This window comes from Mobula hypostoma, chromosome 14, assembly GCF_963921235.1.
Source record: "Mobula hypostoma chromosome 14, sMobHyp1.1, whole genome shotgun sequence".
Classification (NCBI taxonomy): Eukaryota; Metazoa; Chordata; class Chondrichthyes; order Myliobatiformes; family Myliobatidae; genus Mobula; species Mobula hypostoma.
The window spans coordinates 77,663,130-77,676,522 of record NC_086110.1 but is presented as its reverse complement, the minus strand read 5'-3'; the positions used below and the strand labels follow the sequence as shown (position 1 = coordinate 77,676,522).

The following is a 13,393-nucleotide window of genomic DNA, read 5'->3' as shown; positions in this document are numbered from 1 at the left end:
AAAGTCCCCATGTGCTATCACCTGACCCAGATCGGCTGAGTATGATATCGTCCCTGAACTCCCCTTGAGCGACAATAACTCACATTCTGAACTGCTGAGGGCAGATTCAGATTGATATTTACAACATATACTTTGAAACATACAGTGAAATGTGTCTTTTATGTTAACAACCGACACAACTTAAGGCAACACAGAACAATTGCCACAAACTCTGCTGTCAACAGAGCAGCAAAAGACCGTAAGATATAGGCCTTTTAGAATTCGAGCATTTGGCCCACCAGGTATCTATTGTTCGGCAGAATGACACCAGCAGCAACAACAGCAAAACAAGCCCTTTTCCAGCCACCTACTCACACAGACAGGGTTCCAATCCCAGGACAGGGAGCTTCAAAGTCCACTCCCTGGCCCGGACTTGCAGCCGTCAGGTCTCTGACTTCCAGACTTCTCGACTGTCCAACAAGCATTGATGAATGGAGAGATCACCTGATGTAGTTCAAAGTATATTCATTTATTATCAAAACATGTACTTGTCTCCTTACAGGCAGCCACAAATCAAAGAAATGCAAAAGAACCTGTATAAAAGACTGTCTGATACCCAATCTGCAGAGAGAGAGAAAAACAAACTGTGCAAGCAATAAAAGTCAGTGAATTGCATTCAGAACAAAAGTGAGTCCACAGACAAGAAGCCCGGAGCAGGTCGCAGCCCCAGCCTCAGTTCAGCACAGACAAGTAGACATGGCGGAGACCAGAGTATCTGGAGCAGGCACTGCCACATTTCAGCACAGATTGCAGAGTGGTGCACAGAATCAGCCCGAGTACAATTCACACTCGGACTCAAACCAGCCTGAGCACAATTCACACTCGGACTCGAACCGGCCCGAGTACAACTCACACTCTGACTCGAACCGGCCCGAGCACAACTCACACTCGGACTCAAACCAGCCCGAGCACAATTCACAGTCGGACTCCAACCAGCCCGAGTACAATTCACACTCTGACTCGAACCGGCCCGAGTACAACTCACACTCTGACTCGAAGCGGCCTGAGCACAACACACACTCTGACTCGAACCACCCGAGTACAACTCACACTCTGACTCGAACCACCTGAGCACAATTCACACTCGGACTCGAACCGGCCCGAGCACAACTCACACTCTGACTCGAACCGGCCCGAGTACAATTCACACTCGGACTCGAACCGGCCCAAGTACATTTCACACTATGACTTGAACCGGCCCGAGTACAATTCACACTCCGTCTCGAACCGGCCCGAGCACAACTCACACTCGGACTTGAACCGGCCAGAGTACAATTCACACTCGGACTCGAATCGGCCCGAGTACAATTCACACTCTGACTCGAACCGGCCCGAGTACAATTCACACTCTGACCCGAACCGGCGTGAGCACAACTCACACTCTGACTCGGACCACCTGAGCACAACTCACACTCTGACTCGAACCACCCGAGCACAACTCACACTCAGACTCGAATCGGCCCGAGCACAATTCACACTTGGACTCGAACCGGCCCGAGTACAACTCACAGTCAGACTCGAACCGGCCCGAGTACAATTCAGACTCGGACTCGAACTGGCCCGAGCACAATTCACACTCGGACTCGAATCGGCCCGAGTACAACTCACATTCTGACTTGAACCGGCCCGAGTACAATTCACACTCTGACTCGAACCGGCCTGAGCACAACTCACACTCTGACTCGAACCACCCGAGTACAACTCACACTCTGACTCGAACCACCCGAGCACAATTCACACTTGGACTCGAACCGGCCCGAGTACAATTCACACTCTGACTCGAACCGGCCTGAGTACAATTCACACTCGGACTCGAACCGGCCCGAGTACAACTCACATTCTGACTCGAACCGGCCCGAGTACAACTCACACTCTGACTCGAACCGGCCCGAGCACAACTCACACTCGGACTCAAACCAGCCTGAGCACAATTCACAGTCGGACTCGAACCACCCGAGTACAACTCACACTCTGACTCGAACCACCCGAGCACAATTCACACTCGGACTCGAACCGGCCCGAGCACAACTTACACTCTGACTCGAACCGGCCCGAGTACAATTCACACTCGGACTCGAACCGGCCCAAGTACAATTCACACTCTGACTCGAACCGGCCCGAGTACAATTCACACTCCGTCTCGAACCGGCCCGAGCACAACTCACACTCGGACTTGAACCGGCCAGAGTACAATTCACACTCGGACTCGAATCGGCCCGAGTACAATTCACACTCTGACTCGAACCGGCCCGAGTACAATTCACACTCTGACCCGAACCGGCCTGAGCACAACTCACACTCTGACTCGGACCACCCGAGCACAACTCACACTCTGACTCGAACCACCCGAGCACAATTCACACTCTGACTCGAACCGGCCCGAGCACAACTCACACTCTGACTCGAACCGGCCCGAGTACAACTCACAGTCAGACTCGAACCGGCCCGAGTACAATTCAGACTCGGACTCGAACCGGCCCGAGTACAATTCACACTCGGACTCGAACCGGCCCGAGTACAACTCACACTCAGACTCAAACCGGCCCGAGCACAACTCACACTCGGATTCGAATCGGCCCGAGCAGAATTCACACTCGGACTCGAACCGGCCCAAGTACAATTCACACTCTGACTCGAACCGGCCCGAGTACAACTCACACTCGGACTCAAACCGGCCCGAGCACAACTCACACTCGGACTCGAACTGGCCCGAGCACAATTCACACTCGGACTCGAATCAGCCCGAGTACAACTCACATTCTGATTCGAACCGGCCCGAGTACAACTCACACTCTGACTCGAACCGGCCCGAGCACAACTCACACTCGGACTCAAACCAGCCCGAGCACAATTCACAGTCCGACTCCAACCAGCCCGAGTACAATTCACACTCTGACTCAAACCGGCCCGAGCACAATTCACACTCTGACTCGAACCGGCCTGAGCACAATTCACAGTCTGACTCGAACCACCCGAGTACAACTCACACTCTGACTCGAACCACCCGAGCACAATTCACACTCTGACTCGAATCGGCCCGAGTACAATTCACACTCTGACTCGAACCGGCCCGAGTACAATTCACACTCGGACTCGAACCACCCGAGCACAATTCACAGTTGGAGTCGAACCGGCCCGAGCACAACTCACACTCTGACTCGAACCGGCCCAAGTACAATTCACACTCTGACTCGAACCGGCCCGAGTACAATTCACACTCTGACCCGAACCGGCGTGAGCACAACTCACACTCTGACTCGGACCACCTGAGCACAACTCACACTCTGACTCGAACCACCCGAGCACAACTCACACTCAGACTCGAATCGGCCCGAGCACAATTCACACTTGGACTCGAACCGGCCCGAGTACAACTCACAGTCAGACTCGAACCGGCCCGAGTACAATTCAGACTCGGACTCGAACTGGCCCGAGCACAATTCACACTCGGACTCGAATCGGCCCGAGTACAACTCACATTCTGACTTGAACCGGCCCGAGTACAATTCACACTCTGACTCGAACCGGCCTGAGCACAACTCACACTCTGACTCGAACCACCCGAGTACAACTCACACTCTGACTCGAACCACCCGAGCACAATTCACACTTGGACTCGAACCGGCCCGAGTACAATTCACACTCTGACTCGAACCGGCCTGAGTACAATTCACACTCGGACTCGAACCGGCCCGAGTACAACTCACATTCTGACTCAAACCGGCCCGAGTACAACTCACACTCTGACTCGAACCGGCCCGAGCACAACTCACACTCGGACTCAAACCAGCCTGAGCACAATTCACAGTCGGACTCGAACCACCCGAGTACAACTCACACTCTGACTCGAACCACCCGAGCACAATTCACACTCGGACTCGAACCGGCCCGAGCACAACTTACACTCTGACTCGAACCGGCCCGAGTACAATTCACACTCGGACTCGAACCGGCCCAAGTACAATTCACACTCTGACTCGAACCGGCCCGAGTACAATTCACACTCCGTCTCAAACCGGCCCGAGCACAACTCACACTCGGACTTGAACCGGCCAGAGTACAATTCACACTCGGACTCGAATCGGCCCGAGTACAATTCACACTCTGACTCGAACCGGCCCGAGTACAATTCACACTCTGACCCGAACCGGCCTGAGCACAACTCACACTCTGACTCGGACCACCCGAGCACAACTCACACTCTGACTCGAACCGGCCCGAGTACAACTCACAGTCAGACTCGAACCGGCCCGAGTACAATTCAGACTCGGACTCGAACCGGCCCGAGTACAACTCACACTCAGACTCAAACCGGCCCGAGCACAACTCACACTCGGATTCGAATCGGCCCGAGCAGAATTCACACTCGGACTCGAACCGGCCCAAGTACAATTCACACTCTGACTCGAACCGGCCCGAGTACAACTCACACTCGGACTCAAACCGGCCCGAGCACAACTCACACTCGGACTCGAACTGGCCCGAGCACAATTCACAGTCCGACTCCAACCAGCCCGAGTACAATTCACACTCTGACTCAAACCGGCCCGAGCACAATTCACACTCTGACTCGAACCGGCCTGAGCACAATTCACACTCTGACTCGAACCACCCGAGTACAACTCACACTCTGACTCAATTCACACTCGGACTCGAACCCCCCGAGCACAATTCACACTTGGAGTCGAACCGGCCCGAGCACAACTCACACTCTGACTCGAACCGGCCCAAGTACAATTCACACTCTGACTCGAACCGGCCCGAGTACAATTCACACTCGGACTCGAATCGGCCCGAGTAGTACAACTCACACTCGGACTCGAACCGGCCCGAGCACAACTCACACTCTGACTCGAACCGGCCAGAGTACAATTCACACTCTGACCTGAACCGGCCCGAGTACAACTCACATTCTGACTCGAACCGGCCCGAGTACAAGTCACACTCTGACTCTCGGACTCGAATCGGCCCGAGTACAACTCACATTCTGATTCGAACCGGCCCGAGTACAACTCACACTCTGACTCGAACCGGCCCGAGCACAACTCACACTCGGACTCAAACCAGCCCGAGCACAATTCACAGTCGGACTCCAACCAGCCCGAGTACAATTCACACTCTGACTCGAACCGGCCCGAGTACAATTCACAGTCCGACTCCAACCAGCCCGAGTACAATTCACACTCTGACTCGAACCGGCCCGAGTACAACTCACACTCTGACTCGAACCGGCCTGAGCACAATTCACACTCTGACTCGAACCACCCGAGTACAACTCACACTCTGACTCGAACCACCCGAGCACAATTCACACTCTGACTCGAATCGGCCCGAGTACAATTCACACTCTGACTCGAACCGGCCCGAGTACAATTCACACTCGGACTCGAACCACCCGAGCACAATTCACACTTGGAGTCGAACCGGCCCGAGCACAACTCACACTCTGACTCGAACCGGCCCAAGTACAATTCACACTCTGACTCGAACCGGCCCGAGTACAATTCACACTCGGACTCGAATCGGCCCGAGTACAATTCACACTCTGACTCGAACCGGCCCGAGCACAACTCACACTCGGACTCGAACTGGCCCGAGCACAATTCACACTCGGACTCGAACCGGCCCAAGTACAACTCACATTCTGACTCGAACCGGCCTGAGTACAACTCACACTCTGACTCGAACCGGCCCGAGCACAACTCACACTCGGACTCAAACCAGCCCGAGCACAAGTCACAGTCGGACTCCAACCAGCCCGAGTACAATTCACACTCTGACTCGAACCGGCCCGAGTACAACTCACACTCTGACTCGAACCGGCCTGAGCACAACTCACACTCTGACTCGAACCACCCGAGTACAACTCACACTCTGACTCGAACCACCTGAGCACAATTCACACTCGGACTCGAACCGGCCCGAGCACAACTCACACTCTGACTCGAACCGGCCCGAGTACAATTCACACTCGGACTCGAACCGGCCCAAGTACAATTCACACTCTGACTCGAACCGGCCCGAGTACAATTCACACTCGGACTCGAACTGGCCCGAGCACAACTCACACTCGGACTCGAACCGGCCAGAGTACAATTCACACTCTGACCTGAACCGGCCCGAGTACAACTCACATTCTGACTCGAACCGGCCCGAGTACAACTCACACTCTGACTCGAACCGGCCCGAGCACAACTCACACTCGGACTCAAACCAGCCCGAGCACAATTCACAGTCGGACTCCAACCAGCCCGAGTACAATTCACACTCTGACTCGAACCGGCCCGAGTACAACTCACACTCTGACTCGAAGCGGCCTGAGCACAACTCACACTCTGACTCGAACCACCCGAGTACAACTCACACTCTGACTCGAACCACCCGAGCACAATTCACACTCGGACTCGAACCGGCCCGAGCACAACTTACACTCTGACTCGAACCGGCCCGAGTACAATTCACACTCGGACTCGAAGCGGCCCAAGTACAATTCACACTCTGACTCGAACCGGCCCGAGTACAATTCACACTCCGTCTCGAACCGGCCCGAGCACAACTCACACTCGGACTTGAACCGGCCAGAGTACAATTCACACTCGGACTCGAATCGGCCCGAGTACAATTCACACTCTGACTCGAACCGGCCCGAGTACAATTCACACTCTGACCCGAACCGGCCTGAGCACAACTCACACTCTGACTCGGACCACCCGAGCACAACTCACACTCTGACTCGAACCGGCCCGAGTACAACTCACAGTCAGACTCGAACCGGCCCGAGTACAATTCACACTCGGACTCGAACCGGCCCGAGTACAACTCACACTCAGACTCAAACCGGCCCGAGCACAACTCACACTCGGATTCGAATCGGCCCGAGCAGAATTCACACTCGGACTCGAACCGGCCCAAGTACAATTCACACTCTGACTCGAACCGGCCCGAGTACAACTCACACTCAGACTCAAACCGGCCCGAGCACAACTCACACTCGGACTCGAACTGGCCCGAGCACAATTCACACTTGGACTCGAATCGGCCCGAGTACAACTCACATTCTGATTCGAACCGGCCCGAGTACAACTCACACTCTGACTCGAACCGGCCCGAGCACAACTCACACTCGGACTCAAACCAGCCCGAGCACAATTCACAGTCCGACTCCAACCAGCCCGAGTACAATTCACACTCTGACTCAAACCGGCCCGAGCACAATTCACACTCTGACTCGAACCGGCCTGAGCACAATTCACACTCTGACTCGAACCACCCGAGTACAACTCACACTCTGACTCGAACCACCCGAGCACAATTCACACTCTGACTCGAATCGGCCCGAGTACAATTCACACTCTGACTCGAACCGGCCCGAGTACAATTCACACTCGGACTCGAACCACCCGAGCACAATTCACACTTGGAGTCGAACCGGCCCGAGCACAACTCACACTCTGACTCGAACCGGCCCAAGTACAATTCACACTCTGACTCGAACCGGCCCGAGTACAATTCACACTCGGACTCGAAACGGCCCGAGAACAATTCACACTCTGACTCGAACCGGCCCGAGTACAACTCACACTCGGACTCGAACCGGCCCGAGCACAACTCACACTCGGACTCAAACCACCCGAGCACAACTCACACTCTGACTCGAACCACCCGAGCACAACTCACACTCAGACTCGAATCGGCCCGAGCACAACTCACACTCTGACTCGAACCGGCCTGAGTACAATTCACACTCTGACTCGAACTGGCCTGAGCACAATTCACACTCTGACTCGAACCGGCCTGAGCACAACTCACACTCGGACTCGAACTGGCCCGAGCACAATTCACACTCGGACTCGAACCGGCCCGAGTACAACTCACATTCTGACTCGAACCGGCCCGAGTACAACTCACACTCTGACTCGAACCGGTCCGAGCACAACTCACACTCGGACTCAAACCAGCCCGAGCACAAGTCACAGTCGGACTCCAACCAGCCCGAGTACAATTCACACTCTGACTCGAACCGGCCCGAGTACAACTCACACTCTGACTCGAACCGGCCTGAGCACAACTCACACTCTGACTCGAACCACCCGAGTACAACTCACACTCTGACTCGAACCACCTGAGCACAATTCACACTCGGACTCGAACCGGCCCGAGCACAACTCACACTCTGACTCGAACCGGCCCGAGTACAATTCACACTCGGACTCGAACCGGCCCAAGTACAATTCACACTCTGACTCGAACCGGCCCGAGTACAATTCACACTCGGACTCGAACTGGCCCGAGCACAACTCACACTCGGACTCGAACCGGCCAGAGTACAATTCACACTCTGACCTGAACCGGCCCGAGTACAACTCACATTCTGACTCGAACCGGCCCGAGTACAACTCACACTCTGACTCGAACCGGCCCGAGCACAACTCACACTCGGACTCAAACCAGCCCGAGCACAATTCACAGTCGGACTCCAACCAGCCCGAGTACAATTCACACTCTGACTCGAACCGGCCCGAGTACAACTCACACTCTGACTCGAAGCGGCCTGAGCACAACTCACACTCTGACTCGAACCACCCGAGTACAACTCACACTCTGACTCGAACCACCCGAGCACAATTCACACTCGGACTCGAACCGGCCCGAGCACAACTTACACTCTGACTCGAACCGGCCCGAGTACAATTCACACTCGGACTCGAACCGGCCCAAGTACAATTCACACTCTGACTCGAACCGGCCCGAGTACAATTCACACTCCGTCTCGAACCGGCCCGAGCACAACTCACACTCGGACTTGAACCGGCCAGAGTACAATTCACACTCGGACTCGAATCGGCCCGAGTACAATTCACACTCTGACTCGAACCGGCCCGAGTACAATTCACACTCTGACCCGAACCGGCCTGAGCACAACTCACACTCTGACTCGGACCACCCGAGCACAACTCACACTCTGACTCGAACCGGCCCGAGTACAACTCACAGTCAGACTCGAACCGGCCCGAGTACAATTCAGACTCGGACTCGAACCGGCCCGAGTACAATTCACACTCGGACTCGAACCGGCCCGAGTACAACTCACACTCAGACTCAAACCGGCCCGAGCACAACTCACACTCGGATTCGAATCGGCCCGAGCAGAATTCACACTCGGACTCGAACCGGCCCAAGTACAATTCACACTCTGACTCGAACCGGCCCGAGTACAACTCACACTCGGACTCAAACCGGCCCGAGCACAACTCACACTCGGACTCGAACTGGCCCGAGCACAATTCACACTCGGACTCGAATCGGCCCGAGTACAACTCACATTCTGATTCGAACCGGCCCGAGTACAACTCACACTCTGACTCGAACCGGCCCGAGCACAACTCACACTCGGACTCAAACCAGCCCGAGCACAATTCACAGTCCGACTCCAACCAGCCCGAGTACAATTCACACTCTGACTCAAACCGGCCCGAGCACAATTCACACTCTGACTCGAACCGGCCTGAGCACAATTCACACTCTGACTCGAACCACCCGAGTACAACTCACACTCTGACTCGAACCACCCGAGCACAATTCACACTCTGACTCGAATCGGCCCGAGTACAATTCACACTCTGACTCGAACCGGCCCGAGTACAATTCACACTCGGACTCGAACCACCCGAGCACAATTCACACTTGGAGTCGAACCGGCCCGAGCACAACTCACACTCTGACTCGAACCGGCCCAAGTACAATTCACACTCTGACTCGAACCGGCCCGAGTACAATTCACACTCGGACTCGAATCGGCCCGAGTACAATTCACACTCTGACTCGAACCGGCCCGAGTACAACTCACACTCGGACTCGAACCGGCCCGAGCACAACTCACACTCGGACTCAAACCACCCGAGCACAACTCACACTCTGACTCGAACCACCCGAGCACAACTCACACTCAGACTCGAATCGGCCCGAGCACAACTCACACTCTGACTCGAACCGGCCTGAGTACAATTCACACTCTGACTCGAACTGGCCTGAGCACAATTCACACTCTGACTCGAACCGGCCTGAGCACAACTCACACTCGGACTCGAACTGGCCCGAGCACAATTCACACTCGGACTCGAACCGGCCCGAGTACAACTCACATTCTGACTCGAACCGGCCCGAGTACAACTCACACTCTGACTCGAACCGGCCCGAGCACAACTCACACTCGGACTCAAACCAGCCCGAGCACAAGTCACAGTCGGACTCCAACCAGCCCGAGTACAATTCACACTCTGACTCGAACCGGCCCGAGTACAACTCACACTCTGACTCGAACCGGCCTGAGCACAACTCACACTCTGACTCGAACCACCCGAGTACAACTCACACTCTGACTCGAACCACCCGAGCACAATTCACACTCGGACTCGAACCGGCCCGAGCACAACTCACACTCTGACTCGAACCGGCCCGAGTACAATTCACACTCGGACTCGAACCGGCCCAAGTACAATTCACACTCGGACTCGAACTGGCCCGAGCACAATTCACACTCGGACTCGAACCGGCCCGAGTACAACTCACATTCTGACTCGAACCGGCCCGAGTACAACTCACACTCTGACTCGAACCGGCCCGAGCACAACTCACACTCGGACTCAAACCAGCCCGAGCACAAGTCACAGTCGGACTCCAACCAGCCCGAGTACAATTCACACTCTGACTCGAACCGGCCCGAGTACAACTCACACTCTGACTCGAACCGGCCTGAGCACAACTCACACTCTGACTCGAACCACCCGAGTACAACTCACACTCTGACTCGAACCACCCGAGCACAATTCACACTCGGACTCGAACCGGCCCGAGCACAACTCACACTCTGACTCGAACCGGCCCGAGTACAATTCACACTCGGACTCGAACCGGCCCAAGTACAATTCACACTCGGACTCGAACCGGCCCGAGTACAATTCACACTCGGACTCGAACTGGCCCGAGCACAACTCACACTCGGACTCGAACCGGCCAGAGTACAATTCACACTCTGACCTGAACCGGCCTGAGTACAACTCACACTCTGACTCAGACCACCCGAGCACAACTCACACTCTGACTCGAACCACCCGAGCACAACTCACACTCAGAGTCGAATCGGCCCGAGCACAATTCACACTTGGACTCGAACCAGCCTGAGTACAACTCACAGTCAGACTCGAACCGGCCCGAGTACAATTCAGACTCGGACTCGAACCGGCCCGAGCACAACTCAGACTCGGATTCGAATCGGTCCGAGCATAATTCACACTCGGACTCGAACCGGCCCGAGTACAACTCACACTCGGACTCGAATCGGCCCGAGCACAATTCACAGTCGGACTCGAATCGGCCCGAGCACAATTCACAGTCGGACTCCAACCAGCCCGAGTACAATTCACACTTGGACTCGAACCGGTCCGAGCACAACTCACACTCTGACTCGAACCACCCGAGCACAATTCACACTCGGACTCGAACCGGCCTGAGTACAATTCACACTCAGACGCGAACCGGCCCGAGTACAATTCACACTCTGACTCAAACTGGCCCGAGTACAATTCACACTCTGACTCAAACCGGCCCGAGTACAATTCACACTCGGACTCGAACCATCCGACCACAATTCACACTCGGACTTGAACTGGCCTGAGCACAACTCACACTCGGAGTCGAACCGGCCAGCAAACTCACACACGGACTCAAACTGGCCCGAGCACAACTCACACTCGTACTCGAACTGAAACCAGTTAATTCTTTGGAAGATTCATCTTGTCCAGGATACCCTGGCATCTCTCCAGCTCTTCTTCAGATCGTGGAGTTGGAATCATTTCACTCCAGCTGTTAAGGCCCTAGAGTGTATTATCTTAGTGGCTACACTAACTGGATTAGAGTCCAGTGGCCTGGACCATTGCTGCAGGTGTAGGTTCAAATCCCAGTAAATTAAGTCTGGACTAAAACACTAGCCTGAATGAAGATGACAGAAAATTGGAAAATTGGCGTCTCTGATGTAGCTGTAAACTATTTCACTTTCCACAGATATTGTCAAACCTGTCTAAGCTCCCACCTATGGCCTTCTTTCAGCCATGTCTCAGTGATGCCCGTAATGTCGTACCAACCATCTGTGATTGAGCCATGAGTTTATCCACCTTATTCCAAATGCTGTGTACAATTAAATACAGCCCCTTCAGTCCTGTGTTCTTCGCCCTTTTGAATTTTGCCTCTGTGGTACAATTTAATTTTGCTCTGTCTGCGTTTGTACCCAATCATTGGCTTGTCCTTCCTTACATTCATCATCTAACTGTAAACCTGCTGGTTCATCCTCAGCTCTATCATACTAGTTCCCATCCCCCTGCCATATCAGTTTAAACTACTCCAACAGCTCTAGTAAACCTGCCTGCAAGGATATTGGTCCCCCTTGGATGCAAGTGCAACCTGTCCCTTTCATGCAGGTCACAGCTGCCTCAGAAGAGGTCCCAATTATCCAGAAACCTGAATCTCTAACCCCTGCTCCAATTCTTCAGCCACACATTTATCTGCCACCTCATTCTATTCCTATTCTCACTGTCACGTGGCACAGGCAGCAATCCTGAGATTACTACCTTTGAGGTCCTGCTTCTCAGCTTCCTTCCTAACTCCCTCCTCCCTTTTCCTATCTATGTCAGGACTGGAAAGGAATGGAGGGTTATGGGTTGAGTGCAGGTCGGTGGGACTAGCTGAGAGTAAGAGTTCGGCACGGACTAGAAGGGCCGAGATGGCCTGTTTCCGTGCTGTAATTGTTATATAGTTATATGGTTATATGTCATTGGTACCAATATGTAACACGACTTCTGGCTGTTTACCCTCCCTTTTCAAGATGTCGTGGATACGTTCAGAAACCTTGTGGACCCTGGCACCTGGGAGGCAAACTACCATCTGTGTTTCTTTTTGCATCCACAAATCACCTGCCTGACCTCCTAACTATAGAGTCCCCTATCACTGCTGCCATCCTCTTCCTTTCCCTACCCTTCTGAGCCACAGGGCCAGACTCTGTGCCAGAGGCACGACCACTGTTGTTTCCCCCAGGTAGGCTGTCACCCCCAACAGTACTCAAAATGGAGAACTCATTGTTGAGGGGGACAGCTACAGGAATGCCCTCCATTATCTGACATTCGCCCTTCCCTCTCCTGACAGTCACCCATTTATCTGACTCCTGTAGCCTTGGGGTGACTACCTCCCTGTAGATCCTGTTGATCACTGCTTCACTTTCCCAAACAAGCCGAAGGTCATCGAGCTGCAGCTCCAGTTCCCTAACTGGGTCTCTAAGGAGCAGTAGATGTGGCCAACGGGGAGG

General features: G+C 54.3%; 1 protein-coding gene across 1 annotated transcript; it reads left to right on the top strand.

Moving 5' to 3' along the window:
• The first annotated feature begins 735 nt into the window (after nt 1-735).
• On the top strand, nt 736-11,713 carry LOC134356398 (dentin sialophosphoprotein-like). Its single transcript, XM_063067331.1, has 11 exons — nt 736-750; nt 1,112-1,537; nt 2,469-3,047; nt 3,900-4,655; nt 5,933-6,294; nt 6,622-6,655; nt 6,755-7,345; nt 8,167-8,528; nt 8,856-8,889; nt 8,989-9,580; nt 11,172-11,713. Exons 1-11 carry the CDS (start codon nt 736-738, stop codon nt 11,711-11,713), a joined length of 4,293 nt encoding a protein of 1,430 aa, XP_062923401.1.
• The last annotated feature ends 1,680 nt before the right edge of the window (nt 11,714-13,393 follow it).